This window comes from Pelodiscus sinensis, chromosome 9, assembly GCF_052426305.1.
Source record: "Pelodiscus sinensis isolate ZL-2025 chromosome 9, ASM5242630v1, whole genome shotgun sequence".
In the NCBI taxonomy this organism is placed as follows: domain Eukaryota; kingdom Metazoa; phylum Chordata; order Testudines; family Trionychidae; genus Pelodiscus; species Pelodiscus sinensis.
Window position 1 is genome coordinate 62,027,247 of NC_143060.1, and position 27,425 is coordinate 62,054,671.

Genomic DNA, 27,425 nt, shown 5'->3' on the forward strand with positions numbered 1-27,425 from the left:
GCAATAATTATGGTATTTACTTGAGAGTCAGTATTCTCCTTGCCAGACACAAAATACAACTTTTTCCCAACAATTGAACAACACAATTACTGATGAACTTGTAACTCTTTTAGCATCAGAAACCAGACAGTTCATACTTAATAGCGACAAAGAAGCTAAGTTTTATACTGTCATTGCAGATGTTACCATAGACATTAACTATATTGATTACATGGTCATTTTTCTTTACTTTGTTAACATTGCTCATATTGAAAGAAACTTAGATTAAAACGAGCATTTTGTAAACTTTGTGGCAACAAGTGAGCAGATGCTGCATCCTTGTGCGACTAGTTAACTAATATATTATTCTGAAAGAAAGGATTAGGCCCCAAATACATGTCTGGACAGGAATATTATGGGGCTAGTGTATAGCCAGAGCTTATGAAAGATTGCAAGCATGCCCAGCCAAAGAGTTTGCGGGGCCCAAGGCGGCATGTTGTGATTGGCTGCACCGCATGGCTGGGCAGCTCCCAGCCAAGGCAGCGAGCGAGCAGCTGGGTGGGCAGGCGCCGGGCAGCGCAGGGCCCTGAAGGCGCAGGGCCCAAGGCAACCACCTTGCTCGCCTTGCCTTAAGGCTGGGCCTGATTGCAATGAAAAATGAGAGAATATCTTTCAGGAAAGGGAGGCAAAAATATGTGCACTTACATCCATTGCCCAGCACATCAAATTAATCCATTTTTGGTGCATGTTGCTGGGGGGGCCAACAGACTTGTTGGAGGGAGGGGGCACTCCGGCTCCATGCTCCTGGAAGGGGTGGGGCCTTGAGAGGAAAGGGCAGGGACGGGGCAACCAGCCCTCAGTGGCGCCCCAGGTGCGCTGCGCTGCTCCCTACCCCCAGCTGGCCCTGAGAGCTCTCTGGAGCATGTGCCGTGCAGCATTCCAGTGGCGATGTAAAGGATCCAGCACTCCTGCGGTAGTGTCCATGAGACCCAGGCCCTTTTAAATCATTGGGATCCAGGGAAACAGCCCCCTTTGCTCACCCTGTCCTTGTGCTGGCATGCTGCAGAACAGAAGGCCAGTCCAGACCGGAAGGTTTGTTTTGCAACTCTGCAGGAAACATAATGTTTTCCAAAGACTCTAACTATCAATGGGAAAAACTGGTGATTAAGTGTAGAAATAATCTTTATCTTCAAACTTTTGCTTGAGAGAGCACAGCTTTGCAAAGGGAAGAGGAACTTGATGAGGTATTTCAGGCCCCATTGATGCAGCAGATGAAATTGAACAAGCTTCTGAAGAATGAAAGAGACCTTTACATCTAAAGGCACTCTGCAAGACTAGATGGGGAGCTTGAATAAAAGCCACTAAGGCAGTGACAGTAAATTTCCAGAGTATAATTGAATGCCTAGACAAAGAAACTGTTTCTGAAAGCAGGAGCAGTGAGGGCATATGTTGAGCAAAAAGCAAATTCTCTTTGATGACTCAGATGTTACACTTCAATTTGTTATGAAGGTACAGGATCTTAATTACCCTGGCTGGATCCTTGGGAATCCTTTAAAGAAAATTAACCTGTTCCAAACCCTCCAGACATATGAGAGCACAGTGAATGAACCCAGCAAACTCAGATCTGAAGAAAAGTCTGAGGAAATTGTAAAAGAATCTCAGAATAAGTGAGAAGCAATGGGTTTTGAAAATACAAACTATTCAAGTCCCAAAAAGAGATGTGTATGCCATCTGGATGATAAATTTGTACACAAGTCTGTGTTAGAAGCAAAGGATAATCATCAAAGGAAATATTTTGACATCTTAGACGACATGATCAGGGAACTAAAATCTCAGTGTGAGGGATTTCAAGAGGCAGCTGCCTATTTGATTTCCTCCATATCAGGCAACTTCAAAATATAAAATGTAGAAGAGTCAAAGCATACAATTCTTAAACATATGGGGAAAATATTCATATTTTTCTTCAAACTTGATAATAAAATACATTTTGAAAGGTATAATATCATGATAAACCAAGGACACAGGGTTGTTTGTTTTGTCACTTGGAGTGCAGGGCTACTTGAATTTCACAGTTCCAAATTCGCTTGATGATATTTTACTAGAAATGGAAATGTTGTGTTGGCTCTTTCTCACCATACCAGATGGAGTGGTTAGTGCTAAAACATGCAATGAGCACATTAAAACAGGTAAAAAACGATGTACTTTGAACACTGAGAAACATAAGGTTAGAGCTAAACAGTGTCAAAAAACAATTTGGTTATATCTACACTGGCGGCTTCTTGCGCAAGAACATGTTGTGCAAGGGTTCTTACGCAAGAGGTCTTGCGCAAGAAAACATCCACACTGCCATGTGCGAGCTGTGCTTTTGTGCAAGAGCATCCATAGCAGTGTGGATGATCTCTTGTGCAAGAAAGCTCTGATGGTCATTTTAGCTATAGGGCTTTCTTGCGCAAGAAATCCCTGCCCAGCATTCACACTGCTCTCTTGTGCAAGAGCTCCTGCGCAAGAGGGCTTACACCTGTTAAAAAAGAGCGTAGCTCTTGCGCAAGAAGCCCTGTCTTATGACGCCATACTGTAAATCTTCTTGCGCAAGAGCGGGTGGGCAGTGTGGACGCTCTGCAGATTCTTGCGCAAGAATGGCCATACTTGCGCAAGAAGCCGCGAGTGTAGACATAGCCAGGAAAAGTGTTACAGTGTTACAAGGTTATAATGACTGGAAATATGCAAGCCAACACAATTTAATTGAGATTCCACTTTTGTTTAGTCCCATAATTTAAAAAAACTTTTTATGCTTAAGATGCCCAAGGTGACATGACCTTTGGCCCCTAGAGGCATGCTAACTGACTATGCTCTGACTCTTAAATCTGCCCCTGACTGTAGTGATACATAATAATGGTGTAGGGGTAATTTTTTCTCAGAGGCATTGGCCTATGTTGGAATGGTATGCCCTGCACTGTTCTACAAAGCACTGGCTGAATTTTTTTCAAGTGGCCTGGATGGCACAGTGCCACAAATCTCTCTCATGCACTGCTGCTAACTTATACAGTAAATATCCCTCATCAATCAACAGGAGAGCAAGCTCCAGGCCAAGATTTTCAAAATAAGAGACTAAGTAAGTGGCTTGATTGTTTTAAAATTAGTATTATCGGTATTACTTAAGCACCAATCAGATCTACTTGTAGACCAGAACCCCATTGTGCTAGGCACTAGACACGTACGCTCACACAGGAAAAGAAGACATCCCAGCTCCAAAGAGTTTACACGTCAGGTATAAAACAAGAAATGACAAATGGATACAGACAGACAAGGGTGTACAAGCAAAGAATAAGATAATATTGATCTGCAAGTGAGTCTGAGAAATAAGTAACATTAACGGAAAACACCATGTAGTTCATACAGAGAAGGCAGCGTCAGTCAGGATCAGAATTCCATTGCACTAGGCACTGTACAAACACGTAGGTAGACACCATCCTAGCGCAGGGTGACCGTTTACGTTAACCTTTTACTCTGTACAGCTTTGATCCATAAAAGATATGTGTGCTGGGAAAGGAGGAGAGATTATTCCCAGAATTACTTTTTAATTTGCTGAAGTATTTTCTTTAATTTCTGTTTCAAGAGTCACAAACAAAAGTTGCCCTAGGGATACAATGCTTGAGTTCAAGAATCCCAGATATAGCAACAGATTTATTCTGCAGCATTTCCCATGCACAAGGGATACATCAAACAAACAGCCCTGTCAAACCACACCGGGGATTAGGATGACATCTAGAGGCTGTTGCATATACTGTAATATAGAACATCCAAGAATGCTCAGACAACATTATTGGCTGAACATTTTAATTTCTCTTTTTGGAACAGAGACTGCATGCAGTGTTTGTGACCAGTGGACCATTGTCAGTATTTGGGAAAAGGGACTGTGAAATTTATGTATGGCAGATACTTTTAAATTAGTAAATAAGTGCTTCTGGCAATGTCATATTTCACTTTAAAGTTTTTTTTTAATCTCAGTTTTATCTTGGCTTTTTGGTAATTTTTCTCCTGTATCCCAAACTGCTTATATGTCAGAAAACTCATTGGAAGACAGAAATTGTCAGGACTAAGTTTTTTAGGAGGCCTTGTTTATGGATATTGCCAAACCTTTTCAGATTAAATTAGCTTTATATAACAACATATTTATGATACTATATGAGGCTAGTAACATTACAGTTGATGATAATAATTATCATTAATATACATTTTCCTCTTCAAAGCACTTTGAAAACATTAAGTAACTTATACTCTAAGCACTCTAAGGATGAATAATGATTAGGCCCACTTCAAGGATAAGAAGAGGTGTGGCCAATGGAAACACCATGATAAAGTGGCAGAAAAATAATTATAATTTAAGAATACTTATTCATATTCTCATTCTGGCTCTACTAGATTATTAAGAAGCTAATTGCCTCATCAACCCAGCACTTGCTACCCAAGTTACAGTGATACTATTAAGAAGCTAATTAGGCACAATATATTGCATGGTTTTCAAGTATTATATACATTTTATCTATCTATCTATCTATCTATCTATCTATCTATCTATCTATCTATCTATCTATCTATCTATCTATCTATCTATCTATCTATCTATAATAAAATAGTAAACACTTTGAAAATATATTAAATGGGCTGTTATCATCTCGATCTGACTCCATCTCAGTAAGAGGTTTCTGTGCTGGGGCTCCACGTCTTGTGGCATCAGCATATTACTTAACACAAGCTAGTTATGCAAAGATATCCTGTGATGTCATGAGATCTAAGGAATAAAAATTCTGTTTTAAACAAATAATGCTGGATACCCTTCTGGACCCCTCCTCCTCCAGAAATAAATCTCTCTCAACATTGGCATATTCTTTTAAAATACTAATAAACGTCCTTTGGAAAGTGCTCTGAGATCTATGAATGAGAGGCACTAGGAAAGCTGTTATTGCTACTAATTTTAAAGTGGGGTTCTACTCTGAAATGTGACTCTGTAAATGTCAGTGTGGAGTTTTTATTTTTTTGACTTGCAACAATTCTCATAGCAAATGTGTTCAGTTTACAATTAAAAGATTTTTTTAACTACTAGCCCTGCACATAGAAGATCTGAAAATAAACTTGATCTTTTTTCCCTTGTCACATGTGCCATCACCAATAAAAGATTCCACAGGCCAACAAATACCTGGACTGTCCTATTATCTTCAAATTCTGACCTCTTTTCTATTTGTGCAACCCTTTGGAAGCCAGAGTCAGTGACTGGATGTTGGTAAATAGAATCCAGCTCACTCGGTTATCTGTGTTGTCTCTTCATGCAAATTGAAGTAAAACATACATGTTATAATCTATATATCTATATATATCTTATTACTTTAGGCATATGTTTATCTCCCTCTGTATATAAAAAAAGTTTTTCCTGCCGTGAGACTGAATTACATCATCAGCCTACTTGAAAGTGAAGTCTCAGCGTCTCGCTTACTTGTGCTTCAACCAGAACCAACTGTGAAACAGATCTGTCTGTACATCTGTCTATAACATGTAGTATGTGAGCAATAGACCAATTAATTTTTTCTATACATCTTCATTTGTTCACTTCTATATAATCAGTACAAGTTTAATAGGTTCTCTGGAGTTGGCGAGCATAGCACACATGGGGCACAGCCCCTCCCGTGTGTGTGTATAAAGCATATTCCAAAGGTTATAAGATTCATCTCCAGTAAACACACAAATAGGACCAGTTTGTTAAGTTAGAAAGTGCTTACATAGTCACTTTTTAAAATACCTGTACAACCACCTTTTAAGAAGCAAGAAGCACTGAAATAACATTTTAGGCAAAGATAAAATGAATTATTTTGCATCTTCATTTCAAAATTGCTCACTTCCAAATAGGAATGGGCTAAACTGATCTGAAAGATATTCAGATCTTTCCAGTGTAAGAGGTCCCAGACTTTTAAGTGATATAATTTAATTTTGAATTTGTTCTAAGTGAATCATAGAAACTATGACTGTCTGTGTATACCTGTAAGTTTAATATGAATAATAATGAACTGTGTCTTAATTTAGTGTAGATAGTCATATTTAGCTCTACTCAAGTTTCTTCTCTTTTGCCTATCAACATGGCATCTGGGTACTTTCCAGAAGTTGAAGTGATGTAATTAGCATCTCTCATGTGTGAATCTCTTTTCCTCCCTTCCCTGCTCCCCAGGAGGAAAATAGTGAGAATTATTTTAAAAAATGTTTTTCATTTATGTTTTGTAAATATTTAAGTGTGCCTACACTTGGAATGGAAAGTGCTGAAATTTTAAGTCATTCTTAGGTTTTACAGGGGTTCATTGCACAATCTTCAACCAGCCTCTAAGAAAATGCTTTCTCCTACATAAATGAGCTTTCCCCTTGTGCCTCCCATCCTGCCAGCTTTAGCCAAATGAAAAATAACGGGGAACAGCAAAATTTGAAACAAAAACCCTCTTTCACAGTAGTCACTCCCTCTCCTCCTTTTGTGGGCTTTCCATATCTATTAGGTTCCATACTTTCACATGCTTACAGTTTGTAACTGGAACATTACTTAATATATTTATGTAACCGCAACGCTTGTTGAAAATTTGTCCATTATATGCCTCAGTATAATTTTGTGCTTAATGTTAAGATGTCTGTTTTTATTAGTGATTATTTCTGTTAAGGTCATGATAGAAATGTAGCCATGTTAGTCTGGGGTAGCTGAAACAAAATGCAGGACAATGTAGCACTTTAAAGACTAACAAGATGGTTTATTAGATGATGAGCTTTCGTGGACCAGACCCACTTCCTAAGGAAGTGGGTCTGGTCCACGAAAGCTCATCATCTAATAAACCATCTTGTTAGTCTTTAAAGTGCTACATTGTCCTGCATTTTGCTTCTGTTAAGGTCATGGTGGGGAAATCACATTTAATTTCTCATATAATCAGGGTACGCTTTCTGGGTCAAACATATGCCAATTTGGAAATTTTAGACCTTTTGGGATATAATAAGTATTTGCATGACTACTAATGAAAATTACATTAAAATTGACCAAATGTTGAAAGGAAATGAAAAAGTAGAAGAGGACCCCCCCTTTGAGAGTGTAAGGGTATGTACATATTCTACAGCAGTATAACTGCGATCATGCCACTATAGTGTAGACACTTACTACAGTGATGGGCAGGGCTTTTCATTGCTTCTAAATAAATCCACTCCCTCAGAGGAGGTAGCTAGGATGAGGGAAGAATTCTTCTGTTGACCTAGATGCATCTACAGTAGGGATTAGATTGACCTAAAAGCATCACACAGAATATGACATTTCTCACAGCCCTGAGCGATGGAGCTAGCTTGACCTTCACTGTAGGTTTAGCCCAGGCCTAATATTATGAAATGATCCTATGGCATGCATGGTGAGCAGTATTTCATGTATCTCAGTCAGATTTCTACAGAACAAGGGAAGGGCTTGTGTTCACAAAGAGCATTTATGGGACAGGAGAGAAACAGGTTAGTGCTGTGGGGATAAATAACAGTAGGTAGTGGAGAACACCGAGCTGTCAAGCAGACAGTGGGGGATAGTCAGGATGACACTGTAGGTGGAGAATGGGTGGAAAGGCAAGAGGGGGGGATGGAAAAGGGGGTTAATTTAATCGGTGTGGGCTGGGGGTTCAGGGGACCCAGAGGAGGATGGCAGGGGATGGGCAGGTCGTTACTAGGCAGTCAGGGGATAGTGCAGGGTGGGAAGAGGTTTGGCAGGGGAAAGGAGATATGGGGTGTCAGGGAGGAGGCGGGAGGGGTGTGTGGTTGCTGGGTGATTCAGGGCAGAGGTAGGTGGGCTGGGCGTTGCTAGGCGACGTAGGGAGGGGCAGGGGTGTCAAGGAGGCGGCAGAGGAGGCTGGGTGATGTCAGGGCGGGGCCGGGCATTGCTAGGTGACGTAGGGTGGGTAAGGGTGTCAAGGAGGGGGCAGAGGAGGCTGGGTGATGTCAGGGTGGGGCCGGGCGTTGCTAGGTGACGTAGGGGGGGTAAGGGTGTCAAGGAGGCGGCAGAGGAGGCTGGGTGATGTCAGGGCGGGGCCGGGCATTGCTAGGTGACGTAGGGTGGGTAAGGGTGTCAAGGAGGGGACAGAGGAGGCTGGGTGATGTCAGGGTGGGGCCGGGCGTTGCTAGGTGACGTAGGGTGGGTAAGGGTGTCAAGGAGGGGGCAGAGGAGGCTGGGTGATGTCAGGGCGGGGCCGGGCGTTGCTAGGTGACGTAGGGTGGGTAAGGGTGTCAAGGAGGGGGCAGAGGAGGCTGGGTGATGTCAGGGCGGGGTCGGGCGTTGCTAGGCGACGTAGGGCGGGGCAGGGGTGTCAAGGAGGGGGCAGAGGAGGCTGGGTGATGTCAGGGCGGGGCCGGGCGTTGCTAGGTGACGTAGGGTGGGTAAGGGTGTCAAGGAGGGGGCAGAGGAGGCTGGGTGATGTCAGGGCGGGGCCGGGCGTTGCTAGGCGACGTAGGGTGGGTAAGGGTGTCAAGGAGGGGACAGAGGAGGCTGGGTGATGTCAGGGTGGGGCCGGGCGTTGCTAGGTGACGTAGGGTGGGTAAGGGTGTCAAGGAGGGGGCAGAGGAGGCTGGGTGATGTCAGGGCGGGGCCGGGCGTTGCTAGGCGACGTAGGGAGGGGCAGGGGTGTCAAGGAGGGGGCAGAGGAGGCTGGATGATGTCAGGGCGGGGCCGGGCGTTGCTAGGCGACATAGGGCGGGGCAGGGGTGTCAAGGAGGGGGCAGAGGAGGCTGGGTGATGTCAGGGTGGGGCCGGGCGTTGCTAGGCGACGTAGGGAGGGGCAGGGGTGTCAAGGAGGGGGCAGAGGAGGCTGGGTGATGTCAGGGCGGGGCCGGGCGTTGCTAGGTGACGTAGGGTGGGTAAGGGTGTCAAGGAGGGGGCAGAGGCGGCTGGGTGATGTCAGGGCGGGGCGGGGGGTGGAGCTGGCGGTGGCAGGACACCCTTGGAGGACCGGAGGTGGGTCTCTAGGAGCCGCTCTGTCCCCTCTCCCGCAGCTCTGTGGTTAAGATGGCGGCGGGGGCTGAGGGGGCGAGTCCGTGAGTCCCAGGCCGGAGCGCGGCGGGCTGGGGCGGGCAGCCCTGTGGGGAGCCCCGGGCCGCGGGCGCAGGAGGCCACCGGCAGCGGAGGCGGCATGTGAGTGAGGGCTGGCGGGGGCCCAGGACGGCAGCGCGGGGATGGGCCAGCAGGTGGGCCGCGTCGGGGAGCCGGGAGCCGGGCTCCAGCAGCAGCCGCCGCCGCCTCAGCAGCCCCGGGGAGCGCGGGGGAGCAGCGCGCCCAGGCCCGCGGGCCGCAAGCGGGAGGCGGCCGGGCGCGCGGCGGAGAGCGGCTTCAATATCTTCACCCAGCACGGTAAGGAGGGCGGGGGCAGCCGCTGGGCACGGGGCGCCCCGGGGGACCGCCGGGGCAGGGTTTGCCGGGGAAACGAGAGGAGGGGCCGGGGGGAAGGCACCGCGGCTGCGGAGGGACAGTCGGGGGCAGCCGCACCCCGCCCCTCCCCCATCGCTGCCTGCGAGGGCACGTGTGGGGGGCAGCCCCATGCACCCCCTTTCCCCATCGCTGCCTGCGGTGGCGTGCGACCTGTGGGGGGAGGGGACTGGCGCGGCTCCCCGAACGGTTTGTGCCAGAGCAGGGATGGGGAGGCACGTAGGGTCGGGGTGGAGGGTACATCCAGGGCCCTATGTGCCTGCACAATCAGGTTCCCTGGAAGGCGAGCGATGAGAGGATGCTTCCCTTCTGAAGTCCACCACCTACAAAGCTCTTATTGCTACAGAAACTTCCACCCATTTGCCTAGCTGCTGTGTCAGAGGGCAGTGATTTTTTGCTGTTTCCTTATCGGTAAGGAGGTGGCTTATGGAGACAAATATGAATAAAAAATAGACACAGAGCGAAGTACGCTATCTACCTTTGCAACACCTCTGTGAACTTCTTTGGGATGAGCCCCACATAGTCAGACCTTTGTCTGTTCCAGGGGATAAGTACTGAACACGTTTCTGGCTTAGTCTTGCCCTTTATTGCTGACATGGCTTTCTCATTACTAAGGATCTATGGAGCAGGCTGTTTTGTTCTTGGCATGGCTGTAATAGTCGGTACATCAGCTGACTTAGCGAAGTCCAAATTTGCCCCCTCCTTTCACTTTACAGTAATAAAAATACTGACTATGAAAGTGAGGTTACAGGGGGGGAAAAAAGATCCTCTTAAAAAGCCAACCGTCTCAAATACTGTACCTTTATAATTTTTCTGTGCCTTTTTTGTCCATTATAATACACTGGAAGGTTGAAAAATATGGTAAACAAAGAAAGAGTGCAAGGAGCTGAAGTGTAATGGTGGTGCTTTTTGTTGTTGTTTTAATTTGAAGACCTGAATTTGCTACTGAGAGCATTATCGATTTTTATTTCAGCTAAAGCAATCATGTTCCAGTGTTCATGTGGCAAAACTGCTTCTGACAACTTAGCTCTTTCTGAGCCCAACAGAGAGTGCATATGCATTAAGATACTGGACTGCTGCTGGTTACATGTTTTTAATGTAAAGTCATCCCCTATGACAGCTGACTTGCACAGCTTAGTAAATCAGTGATACCTACCACGTGGCAGAGACAGTGTGTAACCTTCAATATCAATTCACTTTCTAAATATACATCATGTATTGATAAGATTCTAAACAGTTTATGAACTTCAGGACATTGTCAACTTAAAAAAAAAAAGTAGCTTCTTTCCACAAGTCTGTTGCTGTTGCTGAAGGTTAAATTCAATAAAAAAGATTAGAGAGGAAAATATTCAGTTGGATCTTGTATTGACCCAGTGCCAGTGTATAGTCAGTTTCACTATTTCCTCTGTACAGTTAATTAGTTTTCCTTATTTGTGTGGGTCTTTCACACACCATCAAAAGAGAAATTATTAAAAGTAGGAAAATTACTGCAAACCCTGAAATTGACAGGGAGACTTGGGGGCAGGTGTAGTTAAAAATACCAATGCTTCAATTTCATGCTGAAACCAAAAATCTTTATTTCCCTGGTAGAGCTGTTATGAAAGACTGATGTCACAGTCTAAGCTATCCCTTTAATAACAAAGTACCTCTCCTTGGTGTTTTGGTAGCAAAGAAGGATAGTGATAACTTTGTAAAGTATAAGAGGCAGTGCTGGTCATAGAAAGCAAATTCACAGGAAGTACAGTATATTATACTAGATAACTAGAAGATTACCCAGTGCCAGTGTTGCTGGGGTCTTTAACTCAATTAATTTTGTTCAGCTAAATCTGGGGTGGGGCTGGGAATGGGGGGTTCAGGCTGCATTGGGGGAGTGGACAGCCCTCTCACTGCAGCAGTGTGGAGCCAGGTGAGAAGTGCCTGTCCATGGCCACTTCAGCTGGGGGAGGTCCAGGTCTGCCCCCTGTGCTCCCCAGACACATTGAGGAATGCAACAAACTGTGCACTTCTCCCTGGCTCCCAATGAAGGAGAACATCCAGCAACGTTCCTGTATGAATGGGGGGATCCCAGTGGGGAGCTGGGCACCCAGGCTGCTGGATTCAATGCGAGTTGGGACCAAGCAGTCCCAGCTCATGCTGATCGCTGCTCCTCTGCATTTTAAATGTCGTGACTTTTATTACATTTAAAATGCAGAGCAGCAGCATGGGTGGCTTTGCAGCTGGCTGCTGGAGCTACCTCTGCTGCGGTTCTGCACAGTAGCGCTTATTCACTAATCTTATAGTTGATACAAATTGTATTGACTATACGATTAGCCAGATAATTGTGTTTTAACGTCCTTAGTATATTGCATTAGGAACTAAAGGCCATACCTAAGTTTAAGGGCCTGTTGTGCTAGGTTACATACACTGAGTAAAAGAGTTCATGCCCCAGAAAACTTGCCTGAACTGCCAGAAGGGGGAGAAAGGAAAGAGATCTTTCTGCTGTTGTGGAGTTGAGCCACAAGTTATGTCCCCTGTCACTCCTCTGCCCAGCATCAGTTCCTGCTCTCCCAGGCTCTGACACTGATGTCTTACAGAACTAAGGAGAAAGGGAGTATGAAATTGTCAGCCTCATAGCAGAAAAGCTGGAGATTGGGCATTTCTCTGTATTATTAGCAATTTAGTAGATTAAGACAATTACAGTAGCTCTATTTTTTCCACTATTTATATTGCTTGCGTTTAACTCTTAGTTTGAACAATGGCTACTAGTTAAGATTGAGACCTTGACAGTGACAATTTGAAATAGCTTGGTTGCAATAGGTTCAGAGGTGTGTTTCATCAGATGTAAGATAAATAGAAATTGTCGGGGGAGGGGGGGGAGATTTTTTTTTTTTTTGTAGAAGCCTAGAATTCTCATCACCCACCCTCCAATCTGATATTTGTGCAAGTTACAGGTTAATACATATTTCAGTCCTACCAAGGACAATTTTAAGTCCAGTTATCCTTAACCACTCACTAAAACTGATTAGTACCTTAGAGAAAAGAACTGGCTCATTGCGGAGACATTATAGTGAACACTAGTCAAGGCTAAATTCTTATCTTTAAATAGCCATCTCAGACACCAAAGCCTTTTGTGCAATTTTGGAGCAGTTAGAAAAGTAGAAGCTCGCTTCCCTTTTCCAGGGAGGTTCCTCAATCAGCTCTTATTTCTACTTTGGTTCACTGATTTCTCTTGCTTCCACCCTTCTCCTTTATTCCCATCACTCCTGCTTCTTTAGCATCATTTTGCTTGCTGACTTGACCTAGCTTCCCATTAATTTCCTTCGTTACCTGGACCTGGTCTTACCAGATCTCCTCCCTCCCCCTTCCTTCTCTTGCAGACTGCCAGGGAACCTGCTGATCTTAGGTTTCCATCCTTTCTCCGGTGAAGTGCTTGTAGCAGTGTTCACTGTATGAATGATAGATGGGATAAGAACATTGGTCTGTGTGCCCAATTATAATGATTGACCAGCACAGCCAGTCAGAGGCTGAAAAAGAAAACTCTCCACCTGCCTCCATATTTTTTTGAAACACTAGCAAATGTGAGGAGAAATATAGATGGCTGGCCAAGCCAGCCCCCTTCTTTTCCAAATTCCTCCAAGTTCTGTTCAGACAGTTGCATCCTATACTGTACTTCCAGCAGCATACACCTTGCTAAACTGTGTTCACTCTTTCCAAGTGCAGTTTGGGATGTTACTGCCATTTTAAGTCCTTGATAAGGAAACATACGGAAGAACAATATGTCTTTCCAGCCTCAGATTAGACTTGGTAGTGGAGATTTTTAAGCACAAGTAGGATCTGATCAACAGAGGAAAGAATGTAAAACACGGTTGTAATATAAACTGTTAAGTTTGCAGACAACACACAATTAGGGATGTGGTAGCTAATGAGGAAGATAGGTCAGAGTCATAGTGATCTGGATTGCTTAATAAACAGGGCAGAAACAAACTGTAAGCATTTTATGCAGCTAAATCTGAATATACACACAAATAGGAACAAGGAACATAGGCCACATTTACAGAACGGGGGAGGAGGGGAATCTATCCTGGAAATAAGTTGGGGTCTGATGGATAATCAGTTGAACAGGTGATGTGGACAAGAAAGTTACTGTGATCCTGAGATGCATGACCAGGGGAATATTTAGTAAGCATTGAGAAGTTTTTACTGCTGTATTTGGCACAGGTGGAACAATTGCTGGAATATAGTGTCCATTTCTGGTACCTACAATTCAAGAAGGATGTTGATAAATTGAAGAGGACTTAGAGCTACAAGAATGGTTAAAGGATTGGGAAACATGCCTCATAACAAGATTCAAAGAACTAAATTTGTTTAGCTTAATGAAGAGAAGACTAAGGAATGAATCTAAAGTGTCTATAGGAGGAACAAATACTTAATGGGCTCATCAGTCTGCCCAAAAGTATAACATGATTCAATGGCTGGAAGTTGAAGTGGCTGGAAGTTGAAGTTAAATTCAGACTGAAAGAGAGTCGTGTAAGTTTTAAGCACTGGAACAAATTGCTAAGTTGTGGTGGAGTCTCCGTTGTCGACAACTTTAAGATTGGATGTTTTTCTGAAACTAAGAATTATTTTGGGGAAGTTTTCTGGCCTATGTTACAAAAGAGGTCAACTAGATAATCATAGTAGTCCCTTCTAGTCTTGGAATCTAGAAATGTAAAATACTGTTTAATTTAATTAATCAGTTAAACTTTACATTTAACTGGTTGACTAATTAAATGGGGGTGAGCAGTAGGGCTGCTCCAGCCTGGCTGGGCTGGAGCGGGCTCTCCCTTCCCCCCCAACTACAGGAAGGGGAAGCTTTAGCCCAGCTGATTCTGGCCTTGTGCAGAGTCAGTGGCCCCACATGGGGCTGGAATGTCCATCCGACGCAGGGGCCTAGCAGGGCTGGAGCACTTCTCTGCCTGTGGCGGTTCATGGGTGCAGGGCTGCTCCCCAGGTACTGGTTAACCATTACCCGTTACATTCACAGATTCCAAAAGGGATGTTTGTTCGCTTGGTTATGGAACAGTATTTTCTTATTACACAAGATAATTTGAAATTCTGATTGCCCTTGCACATATCACCTGTCTGCTTTGCTCCATTTTGTCACAACTAATACGAGAGCACAGATTGAAGAGGTTCAGTCCCATAGCAGGGAAGGAGAGGATCTGTATTCAGAACTATTATGAGTGCGTGATAGGTTATCTAGACAATTTATGGTGTGTGCGTGTGCCCGTCCGTCCAAGCTGCAAGTTACATTTGAGTGGGGACTATTGCCTTCTCAGCTTTATGTAGGGCTGAAATTCTAATGTGTTGTGATATAGAGCTAGCAGTAGAGAGTTCTTAGTCAGAATGATCCTCAATTTTAATACAGACATCCTAGACTGTTTCCTACCCAGAAGAACTGGCTTATCTGGGGAGAGAATGTCAGACCAAAAGGCATCTGGTAGAGTACCGATTACCAATTGAGGCTGATTTGGAAGTCATCTGATCAAGGGGCTAGAAGTTTATAAAAACTTCTGAGGGAAAGGCTCAGGGACACACATGTTTTGGTGAGAGAGAGAGAGACGGGAACAGACTGATGAAGGCAAGAGGAGATATGTGGCGGCATGTTTCAGAACCTGAGCTATGAATTTCAAGAAGAGAATGCTGGATGGGTCCAAAGGATTCTGACCACAGCACAGGGAATACTCTTGAATGGTAAGGAAATCTGAGGCAAAGAAATGCATATTCATAGTACTAAAGAGAAAGTATTAGAAAGTGTTGGAATCCCATGCAAAGTCTGTCCTCTGTTGTATATAGCTTATATTCCTATATCTTATCCCCATGCACTTAAAGCCTTCCACTTTACCTCATTAGAGTTCTGGGTGTGCCCTAAAGCTACAGTGGAAAACTGAGATGCCAGCACTAGCCTCAAGGACTGGGTCACATGGTCCAAACTCTCAGGAGAATGTGCCTGGGGAATCTCATTTCTGGAGCAGTGACTTAACTCTGGAGGCTTAACACCCAAGGGGTTTACTGGCTGGAGCTTTTCACAGCAGTCCAGTGAGGGGGGGGGGGGGCACTAGCCTGGACCTGTGCCAGTGTTTCTGGAGGCAGTTAAAGGACTGGTAGATGCCTTTTGTTACACAGAAGGAAGGGGAGGGAACCTTCGGTGTTGTGCACCAGCAGATCTTTTAAGAGACATCCTGATTTCCCCATTGAGTGCTCTGAGTGTAACAGTGGTGTGAGCTGTTAAAAACAAAGGCACCACACTAGCCTATCAGCCTCTCTGGAGTAGAGCAGATTTAGCAGCCTTATCTGAAATGCCCCGCAAGCTGCCTTTTTACAAGCATATTACTTGTAAATGCAAGAAATGGTCAAGCATGTTAGTAGCTGGTGGTGTATTTTAAAGTTAGGAATTCACTGAAAATACAGGAATTCACTGAAAAATAAACTTTAATCTAGGATTAAGCATGGAACTAGGAGCCAGAGATTTGAACATTATAATATTCACTCAAACACTGACACCTGAGGTAACCTTTTGAGAATTGCTTACTCTTTCTAGTCCTAGTTACTTCATCTGTAAAATAAAGATATTACTCTACTTGGGACATTGAAGATAATAAAATATTCCAACCTCAATCTAGACAAAGTGACTTACATAGTATGAAAGTAAGTTTTATTATAGGGACAAAGTTCCTGTGGCCTGGTTGCTCCTACAATACCTGTTTGCAATAGAGCTGTGTGTGTCCTAGTTCTGATTTCTTTGTGGACTCTACCACTCTAGGCTTTTGATCCAGCAGAGTCAGGTAATTCCTGTTCCCTGCTTTACTCTCTGGAAGGAGGAGTTTAGCCATCTTTTTATTTTGTGCAGCAAGGTCAAGCAAGATAAGCCTGCACTTTTTGAAATAAAACCATCATTAAGTCTTCCCTAAGGCTTTTGGAGTGCTGTGCAACATGATAAAAATATACTATCACAGGAAAAAAGCATAAACTACATTTTTGACATTGAAACAGCTTAAGGGAGTTGCTTACAGAAGAAAGAGGCAGAGGAAAGAATATGGGGTCAACTTAATATATGTAATAGCTCTCTCACACACACTTTTACATTTCATGAACATTTTATAGAATTCTTAAAGAGTTTGGGCCAGAGCTGATTGCCCTGTTTTTCCTGTTGCAGAATGCTTTATGCTGATGTAATATGATTGGACTCTAGGTGACTACCTTTGCATTGTATTTAGAAATCTTGTGGGACCTTAAGGTATAAATACCTGTCTAACAACTAATTATTCAAACAATGGAGAAGGGCGGGTCAGTTAAGTCTCTACAAGGAATGCCTCAATAAAACAAGGCATGTTCTCTCTAATGCCTCAACTGCTGTATCTAAAATTACTACAGCAGTTTAATAGGATTCATTATTAGGATCATGTCTTGTCCTGAACTGTGGTGCACAGCAACATTACAAACTTGCTGTATTACACCCCCAGAGTGAGATAAATGGTTCTAATTTGAATGTCTTAAAAAGCTCCTTGGGAGGAAACATGCAAAGAATGTAGCCTGCTTTTAATATAGTGTTGAAGATCTATCCAGTGTTGCTGAGGTCTTAACTCAAATAATGGTTGTTTTTTCTTAATTTAAATTATTGCTCAAGGGTGGTGCAGGAAATGAGGGGTTCAGTATGCAGACTGCCCTGAGAGAGAGTCTTCTTTCACCACAGCAGTTTACAGCCAGCTGAGAAGTGCCTGTCCATGGCTACTGCAGCAGGCAGAACCAAGAAAGGGGTACATGTCTCCCATTTGGGGTAGGTCCAGGTTTGTCTGCTAGGGCAGTCCCAGATGGGGTTGGGGGCATGTCAGCCCACTTCACCTGTTCTGTGTTTGTCTCTATTTTGTGTTTGGTTTTTTTGTATAGTTTTATCAGAAGCAATTCCATTCCAGGCTCACCTCATTTTCCTAGCACATCCAAACCCTTACCTTGGTTTAGATTATAAGAGACAGCTGTATACTGAATCTGGTGGTCCTAGCTCTTACGGCTTAAAAGCATTCTTGACTCACGGACAGATGCAAAAACTCTCTCAGATATACAATAGATTTCTGGCATATTAATATTTCTATCCTGTCTCTTATATCCAAAGAAACTTTACCTGAAGAAGCTAAGCATTGAAAGCAACAAGCAGAATTACTTCAAAATATCTTAGCCAGAACGTTATCGACCAATCTTAAAACTCAATTTAACCCCTCTCCCTCGTGTCTCCAATTCCTGTGTTCTCCAGATGGAACAGATGGTATGTTACAAATTGTGCTGGCAGTACTGTAGGAGTTGCTACTGCTTGCAAGTATAGTAGTTTGTAATTTTTTTAACAGGTTTTGTTGACAGCAGGGACATGGCCAAATGAATAAATTGGCAGGACATAATTTTGACCAAGCGTATGGTACTGAGAAACAAACCACTTACGATAGAAAACTACCGTAGATTTTGCCTAGCTGGATTGGAAATTTGCAGAGTTGGTGTCCATCTCCTAGAGAAGTTGACACAGGTTGTTTTTGAGCTTAAGGTAGGCTGTATTGCTAACCTTGATTGCAGGTTTAGAGGATGTATAAAACTCTATGGATAGTTTTATCATGTTTTCATCAGGGAGTAAACTTACTAGCCTGTTCTAAGAACTACCCACCTTGGCAACTATCAAGTAGCCTTTCCTAGAGAGCTGTAGGAAAACTAATTTTTGCTTCAGTTGAGTCACACTGTCAGAATATACCAATTCATAGACTAAGGCTAGGAGGAATCATGATGATCTAGGCCAGTGATCTCCAACCTTTCTAACCACAAGATCACTTTTTCAATTTAAGTGCAATGTAAGATCTGCCTCAAACCCAAATATCCTTGTTCTGCTTCCTTCCTGCCTCTACTCTGAGGGCCACCTCCTGCTCACTCCATCCTACTTCTTCCCCATAATTACTCACTTTCACCAGGTTGGAGTAGGGGGTTGGGATGCAGGCTTTCGTTTTGGGCCAAGAGGTTCAGAGTGTGGGAGGGGCTCCGGGCATAACCTAAGGTCAGGGATTGGGGTCCAGGAGGAGTTTCAGGGTGCAAGCTATGGTAAGGAGTTCAGGTGCAGGGGGACTACATTCTGGGGCAGGAGGCTGAGTGCAGGAGGAGGTTCAGGAACCAGGCTGTGGCTGGACATTGTTTAACTGAAGCTGCTTCTGGGTTGTGGAACAGTGGTATTATTAAGGCTTACTCCTTCCCTGGCTCTGCACCACTCCAGAAAGCAACTGTTATGTACAGAAGTACTCCATGGCACCATGTACTGCCTCTTATCTACAGGCACTGAGCCCACAGCTTCTACTGGAACCACTTCCTTGTTGTTGATCAATGTGAGCTGCAGGAGTGATGTCTGCAGGCAAGGACAGCATGTGGAGACCCCCTGCTCTGCCTCTCTGGGGCTGCAGAACATGCCAGCCACTTCCAGGAGCAGCAATTAATCCAGCCACGATAGGTTTGGTATTTTAGAGCTCACTACTCAAGAGAATTAAATGTAAGCGTAAGAGGGAAGTGAAAATTATGAAATGCGCAGATCAGTCAAAAACCCAAAACTAACACACTTTGCAATCAGTAAAAGAAGTAATAACAGTCCCCCACATTGTTATCAGGAGATGAGAGTGAAAGGACAGTGTATGTGTTTGAAAATGACAGACACACACAGTGTATGAGTGACCGAGATTTACACTGCCAAGCTCCCTCTATCCCCTTCTCTGTGTGTGGAGATAGGGTACAGGAGTGGGGGGAGGAGGGACATGCTGACATCAGCACCCCTTCTCCCTTCCACACCCTGCACAGCAAGCAGAAGGCTTCCAGGGAGACAGCTCCAAGACACAGGGCAGGAGCAGGATGACAGTGGGTGGAGGGGTGACTGAAGTGCCAGCTCTTGATAGCTTCCCAGCCAAACAAGTCAGGATCACCTGTCAGAGGCTCCAAGATCTATCAGTAGATCCTGATGTACTGGTTGGTGATCACTGATCTAGGCTGACCTGTCAACACAGGTCAGAAAATTTATCTCCAGGATTCATTTAATTTGCTCTTGCTCTTAAGATTAGTAGACTTTTCAACACTGCTGGTAGCTAATTAACTTATTTAGATCTGAACTCAATGTCAAACAGCAAATTACACGAAACTGGTAAGAAACACTATTTCTTGAGTATCTGCTATTGAAAGCAAGTGTCAGAAAATGATCATACCAAAAAAAACCCTCATCCTATCTGTGTCCTTTAAGTGACTTGCCTATTAAATTCATTCAGTTTCCATGTCTTTCAAAGAGTTAAGGATTGCTGATCTTATCTGTGCTACAGCTGACTTAGGCCTCCTAGTTACTACTGTGCTACATGCCAACATTTTATTACATAATTTGTTTTTTTACAATATGTAACATGGCTTAGTTCTAATGTAGATGACATTTTAAATTTATGTGCACGCAACATAGGTGAAGGAGAAAAACAGGTTCCATCTAATGGGGTGTGTCTAGACTACATGGCTCTGTTGAGAGCCATGTAGATTAGGCAGGACAGCAAAGGGAAATGAAGCTGTGATTTAAATAATCGCTGCTTCATTTAAATCAAAATGGCCGCTGCGCTGTGCCGATCTGCTGATTGGCGTTTCACGAGGCATAAAGGATCTGCCGACAAAGGGTTCTGGGGTCAGCAGATCCTCGTCTAGATTGCCGTGCTGTGCCGTGCTGATGGACAATCAGCTGATCGGCACAGCGCGGTGGCCATTTTGATTTAAATTAAGCAGCGATTATTTAAATTGCTGCTTCATTTCCCTCTTTTGTGTAAACTAATCTACATGGCTCCGTCAACGGAGCCATGTAGTTTAGACGAACCCGTGGAGTATTCAGAAAAGGCTTGCCAGTCTAGTGGAGGGGACTAAGGGGAGCACGCTTTCCATGGAAATTTAGAAAAAAGAAATATAGTAAATCACAGAAAACATTTCTTGATCAGAATTCTATCACACCAGAGAGCAAAGTAAAATTAGTTTGTTGAACAGGTGTGAACAACATCTGAAACAAGTGTTAACTCAAACCCGTATAGTTAGTTGTGCTGTATTCTAGGCTGTGTATCTGGTTTTGTGGTCATAGCTGTAAAATACTGGCTCCCATTTTGGAGTCTAAGCTTGTGGTGATCTATGCAGGCTATTCTCTGTAGAATATATAGACAACTGTATTACAAAGCCATTGAGGCTTCCTGTTGGTCGCACTATAAACCACAATAGCAAAGCTTTGGTTGTATTATGAGTGCCTGCTTTGGAAACCTCATATGAGCGTTGTGGCTTTGAGCAGATGTGCCTAATTGTATTGGATTACCTGCAACTACATCTCTCAAATAATTCGATATAGGCAGCTACCTTTACCATTAATGGCATTGGCTAAACCACCACAAGTTAATTGGAGTTGCTTTTGAAATCCCTTTGAAATCGCTGTTGAGTGATTAGGGAGGTGAAAGCTACATTTCTCAGGAAGGACATTCATACGGCCAGATCTATCTTCTCTTTTCTTCCTCCCCCCCAGGTTTTGGCATGCCATTAAAGATATTTAGGCTAAAGTTCTTAGGAAATAGTTAAGGGTTGCAGAATATTTTTATTCAGAGACTTTGTAGATCCTTTACAACTATTTTAGTCTTGTGAAGGACATTTCTAGAATAATTTATATATATTGAAGTTTAGTTTAGTTTTTTATAACATACCTTTTGTACTTATTTCAGAGTATTTTACAAAATCAGATATTGGGAATGCAATAATCGTAGGTAGAGTATTGAGTAATGCATAAGGAATTAAACTCTTCCTGGAATTGTGCTGTCATTGCCCACTGCTTCAGATAAACACTTGTTGGACAAATCTGCATGTAAACATATTTACTCCTTTTTCCTTAGTAATTACCATTGGTTTATGTGATGCTTTCCAACAAAACACTGGTTTGCTTCAACATCACTCTTTTCTGTTAAATGCGTACTATGAACAGAGCTACCAGCGCCATCTTCTGCTGACGTTGAGACATTCTACTGAGGATCTGGTGGAAGAAATTAGAACATTGCTACATTCTGTCTTGTGTGTGTTGGGGTGGTATGTATGCACGAGGGATGTAAAATGCTGGTTAATCAGTTTCACTGGCTGAGGAAAGAGCAGTGCTGTGCTGCCTGGAGGTTCCCCCGCCGCTCTGATTGGCTGTAATTGCGAACAATAGGAGCAGCATGGGCATTATCTGGGAGTATGTCTATTCTACAGAGGTTTGTCGGAAAAACGGCTGTTTTTTCCGACAACTTGAGGAACGTTCACACTACAACTGCATTCTTCCACAAGAAAATAGAAAGAACAGAGGGGTTTTTCTGGCACTGGTAATCCTCATTCTATGAGGAAGAAGCCTTTTTGCGAAAGCTATTTTGCAAAAAGGCGTGTGGATAGGGAAGAGGGAGTTCTTTTGGATGAAGAGGAAAAAGCACAGGTGCTATTGAGTATGGACACTCTTTTGAAAAAACAGATTGCTTTTTCAATGCACTTTTGCAGTGTGGATGCTCCCTTTCGGAAGAAGTTTTTTTGGAAGAGCTGTTCTGAAGAAAGCTTCTTCTGAAAAAAAGCCTGTAGTCTAGATGTAGCCTGGGAGTGGCAGAAGACACTGAACTATATGCATCCCCAGGGAGCTGCACCAGATAGGCACCCCCCACAGCTTAGACCCTGCACCCCCCTCCTACACCCCTATCCCTAGCCTATTCCTGTGCCCAGTCCCTCATCCCCACCCTGCACCTTCTCCCTGATACCCACCTCCTCTACTCAGCTCTTGCACCTACCACCCCCAACCAACTCCTTCACTCTGTCCTGCCGAGACCCCGTACTCAAGCCTGCTTCCCAGCAGCCCCCTCACACACGCTGATTGCAGGAGCTAGAGTGGGCTTGTGTGCTGAACTGATTGATACAGTAAAACCTGTCTGAAAACTATTTTCCTCTTGGTCCTGTTCACGTACTTACCATAAAATTTACTAGATTTGCAAGACAGAAGCCTACGAAGAGATATTTTAAAAAAAAAACCCGTGACACTTCTCAGTTTAGAAAAGAGGAGACTGGTGATATAATAGAGATCTAATACAATCATGACACTGGAGAAAGTGAATAAGGAAAAGTTATTTACTTTTTCCCATAATTTCATTTGGTCATCCCTAGTTCAAATGTTAATAGCTAGCAAGTTTAAAACAAACAAAAGGAAGTTTTTTCTTCACACAATGCACAGTCAGCCTGTGGAACTCCTTGCCAGAGGATGTTGTGAAGACCAGGGCTGTAACAAGGTTTAAAAAAGAATTAGATAAATTCATGGAGGTTAGGTCCATCAGGGCTTATTAGCCAGGATGGATCAGAATGAAGTCCTTTGCCTCTTCATCTGAGACCAGAAATGGATGACAGGAGAGGAATCACTTGATTCCCTGTTCTGTTCATTCCCTCTGGGGCATCTGGTATTGGCCGCTGTCGGCAGACAGGATACTGGGCTAGATAGACCTTTGGTCTGACCCAGTGTGGATGTTCTTGTTCTCCCACACGGTGAACCCCTCATTTTTGGCCCTACCCCAGAGCCTAAGGGTTTTGGCTCTAGATTTTGGCCCTACCCCAAAATCTACTTGGCCAGGTCTTCCAAGGCTGCGGTGTGCAAGAGTAATGTGGGGAGTATCTTTGTTTCTCAGGAGCTATGTCAGTGAGATGGGTTTGTTTTTGCTTCTCACTTTTGTGCGACCCCTGCCCTGATTTCCCCCCCTCCCCCCACCGTGGGTCAGCAGCCCCTTACCCAAAAAATATTCCCCACCTTTGTAACTGTAGACACTGATCTAGGGAACTGGTACTGTGTTTTCACAGTAAACCTTGTTGAGGGCCTTCACCACCGGACTCTGCCTGTGGTCTTCCTTTGAGTAACATCAAGGTAAATTAACATTTGCTAAATTAATATGCTGCATTGAATCTTAAAGGACAGAAGCACTAAGCAGCCTCAACAGAGCTACCAGGGCAATGATGTTTCAGCCTCCAGCATTTAACCACACTGTCTAACTTTTCTCAGTAAATTATTTGTGGGGAGCTGAGACCAGCATATTAGCGCGCACAGGCTGAAATTGTGTTGGGTGGGCAACTGTGCAGCTGCTTGTCTCATCACCTGATGTTAGCATCTTATGCAGCACTGCCAGATCTGATCAATCTCTATTCCCTGTAGTGGCTGTGGCAAATGTGGAGAAGTGGACTGAAGAGAGCAGACGTTGCATTTTAGGGAAACCTGTGCCTCTCCAAGCACTTGGAGGATAATTTGAAATTGCAGGAGTTTGGTGTTGAGGTCTCTTAACAGAGTAGAGGAAAATAATTATAATACAACTCCGAGGGGAGAGGATCTGTGGGAACAATGTAAAGATGTTGATATGGCAAAGGAAAAGACTGGAAGTTTTCTCATTTAGCTAAAATCCTTTCCATATTTCCTAATTTGAGAAAATGTAGTGAGAAGTGTTCAATTATGCACCTCCCATGAATATTAGTGAGCAAAAAGATAATAGGAAGTAGGGCTGGAAGGGACCTTGAGAGGTCATGAAATCTAGCTCTCTGTACTAAGGCACAGCATATACAAAAAACCTTCCTTGAATCTAGACCATCCCTGACAAGTGCTTGCCCACTATGTTTTTTTTAAAATCTCCAGTGATGGGGATTCCACAGCCTCCCTTAGAAGCCTATTTTCCTGCAGTTAAATATTTTCATAATAGCAAGAAATAACTAGGGTAGCTACAGATTAAGCTCATTATTTTCGGTGAACCTGGAGAATTGAGAATAATCCTTTTAATAACAGCCCTTAACATATTTGAAGACTTAACAGGTTCTAATTCAGACTTCTCAAGACTAAACATACCCTTTTTTTTTTAAACCTTATAACTTGGGTTTTCTAAACCTTCTATTTTTGTTGTTCTACTCTAGACTCCCTCCAGTTTATGTATATGTTAAGTGTGGAAACCAGAGTATGACCAAGTGCTCCATTTAAGGCAGAGGTGGCTGCATGCAGCTCTTCCCTAAAAGTGCGGCTTGCAAAGCCACTCCTGGCTCGCCCCCGGCACCCCTGTGCTCACTGGGGCGGCAATTCAAAATAGCACTCAAGATGGCGGACATCTTCAGGATCTTGATATGGCCAAAAAGCCTGCTTGTCTCTTAAAGGGGCAGCATCCTCTTTTTTTTTGGGGGGGGTTACTCAACAATTCTGATGCTGCTCTTTGCATTTTTTCTGCCGCTGTTTGGCTGTCTTTGTTAAATGGGTTGGCCACCCCTGATCTAAAGCCTTGCCTGTGCTAATTAGAGCGGGACTGTTATTGCCCATATTTGACATAACACTTCTGTTAATACATCCCAGAATATTAACCTGTTTTGCATGTGCATCCTACTGTTGACTCATTTGATTTGTAGTTCACTATAACCCCCACAACATGTTCAGCTTCTTTCCCATGGCTCAATGGTTTTCAAACTTTTTTTTCTTCCAGTTGAAGAAAATTAATGCCCATAACTCAACATAATTTGACTAGAGTGCGGATCTCAGGTGGGGAAGTGTGGAAAGTGGCTCCGGCTCTGGGGTTTCAGGGCTGGGGGAAGGGGGGGGGGAAGCTTATCTTAAGTGGCTCCCAGTCAGTGGTGCAGTGGGGATGCTAAGGCAGCTTCCTGCCTGTCCTGGCACCGCAGACCATGCTATGCCCTAGAAGCAGCCAGCAGCAGTTTCACAGCCAATGGGAGTGAGGAGCTAATGCTTGAGGAAGGGGTAATGCATGGAGCCCTGTGCACTCCCCACCTCCCCCCACACCTCGGAGCTGGGCCTGCTGTCAGCTGCTTCTGGGGCGCAGCACAATCTGCAGTGCCGGGACAGGCAGGGAGCTGCCTTACCCCCCACCACTGATTCCCTGGTCCCCCTGCTGCAAGGAGACCCAGCGCCTGACATTCCACAACGCAGTACTGGGTTGTGATCCCTAGTTTGAAAACCCCTGCTATAGCTAATCTCCAGTCTAGCACTGTTTGCTCCTTGGTTCCTCACACTTGCATATCTTATTCCATAATTGCCCCCAAGCTCCTACCAGTGCCAATGTTCATAGCTGATTACAGCCTATACCCATAATGCCCCATCCCCATTAAATTAGCCCCAGCCTCATACATGCCCTTATTCTTCCCAATCATAAGTTCAGCTTTGTGTCTGACCCAGACTGCATCCACATGCTTTGCTAAGCATTTTCTCCTCATTGTGCAGGCGCAACCTCTGCCAGGCTAGTCTGGCAGTGTTCTTACATGATCTTCACGTGCTGGTAGAATCCTAGAACTGGAAGAGACCTCAGAAGGTCATCAAGTCCAGCCCCCTGCTCTAGGCAGGACCAATTCCAACTAAATCAACCCGGCCAGGGCTTTGTCAAGCCGAGACTTAAACACCTCTAGGGATGGAGACTCCACTACTTCCCTAGGTAACCCATTCTAGGTAAATACTCTTGAGCTTTATTACTGTTTTGTTAGAATCTTTGCTTGGAAATATTATTGTTATATTAACACGGGATGCTGTGCTAGTTTGTGGTCACAGGACTAGTTGCACTTCTGTCCCCTTTCTGGTCTGAGTGCATTCCTTTAGGTCATAGGGCTCATGCCTTTCCCTCTCCTGGCTACAATACCTCTTATTCACCCTACTTATTTTCCTTTCAGGAGTCTAACCAGACAGTCAAACCAAAATGGATCTTACAGTTTGGAGGGAAAAAAAGCCATAAGAAAAAAGATTTAAAAAGAGACCATCTGTGTACTTATTTGTCTTGCCTAAGGCCCTTTCAGCCTTTCATTCCTGATGATAACCTGGTCAAGCTTAGCTTCTTCAAGTACCCCAGTGGATGCCTGTCAGTGGTTTCCTGAAATAGCTTCCCTGGCAACTGCCATTCTCTTTCTTGAAAAGAGTTCCTTTTTATATTGCTATAGTCCTTTTGGTCTTGCATTGCTAGATCTTTTCCTGTACAGTGTTGTCTCTTAACAACCCTCAAGTGTTTGTGCTGTTAAATTATTAAAGCTATTAAACTAATATATTCGTACAGCACACATCTCAACCAAGTCAGCACAAAGCTTTAAGAACCGCTCCATACCATCAGAATGCTTTATGCATTAGTGAAAGTATTCCTGTGATCTGAGAGTTGTCAAAACTTTCACTTGGCTAATGCTGTTAATTTTTTCAAACCTTGGTCCCATCAGCTTTTCAGGATAATGGTAAAAGCTGCTTGAGTAAATGAGCAGGAAACTCATCGGTGAGCAAGAAGACCAAAAGCATTGACTTCTGCAGAATTTTCTTAAAAAAGCAAACACACACAGCCACAAGCTACCCTAACTTTCTAGCCCTTACGTTGTGATAACTTAAGATTTGAACAGAGTGTGAATTAATCGTGTGACAGCTTCCTAGGCTTGCTCCATAGCCTGATGCTATTAGCAACAACATGAAATTAACAGGACTGTTCAATTTCATTTAAAAACAGTGGCTGCCTCTCTGAAACTGTTCAATTTCACTGCTTCTATTCAGAAGCAGGGGTGGGGAGGAACCCTGAAACTGACAAGAATATTGATTTCATACTGCTCTTTGGAAAGATTTGAACAGCAGCATAGGCAGGGAATGATTTTGGGTTTTTTTTTTAAGTAACTTGTCCAGTAGCTTTGTGGTAGTATTTCATCACTTGAGACCTTGGAGGCACCTTTACCTTCAAGCTATGACATGGTGAACATCATAATGTGGAACATTAATCACTGAGTCATGAAAGTTTGCTTTGCTAGCTACAAAGCTCTCATTGTTCCTAAGTAGGATGATGAACACACAGGGGTGTTAAGGATTTTTCTCAAGGCAAAGGTTGTAGTAAGAATTGTGGCTGAGTAAAGTAAAGTACGTGTTTACCTGGTTAGTTGGACCAATGCTGCCTGGCTGTGGTGGGCAGGGTCC

General features: G+C 43.9%; 1 protein-coding gene across 1 annotated transcript in view; it reads left to right on the top strand.

The window, feature by feature from the left end:
• The first annotated feature begins 9,004 nt into the window (after window positions 1-9,004).
• ABL2 (ABL proto-oncogene 2, non-receptor tyrosine kinase) overlaps window positions 9,005-27,425 on the top strand; it is a 79,338-nt gene continuing 60,917 nt past the window's right edge. The window contains exon 1 of the mRNA XM_075936854.2: window positions 9,005-9,370. Coding sequence (XP_075792969.2) covers window positions 9,196-9,370 — 175 coding nt within the window. The 5' untranslated portion in view covers window positions 9,005-9,195. The remainder of the gene's footprint in view (window positions 9,371-27,425) is intronic.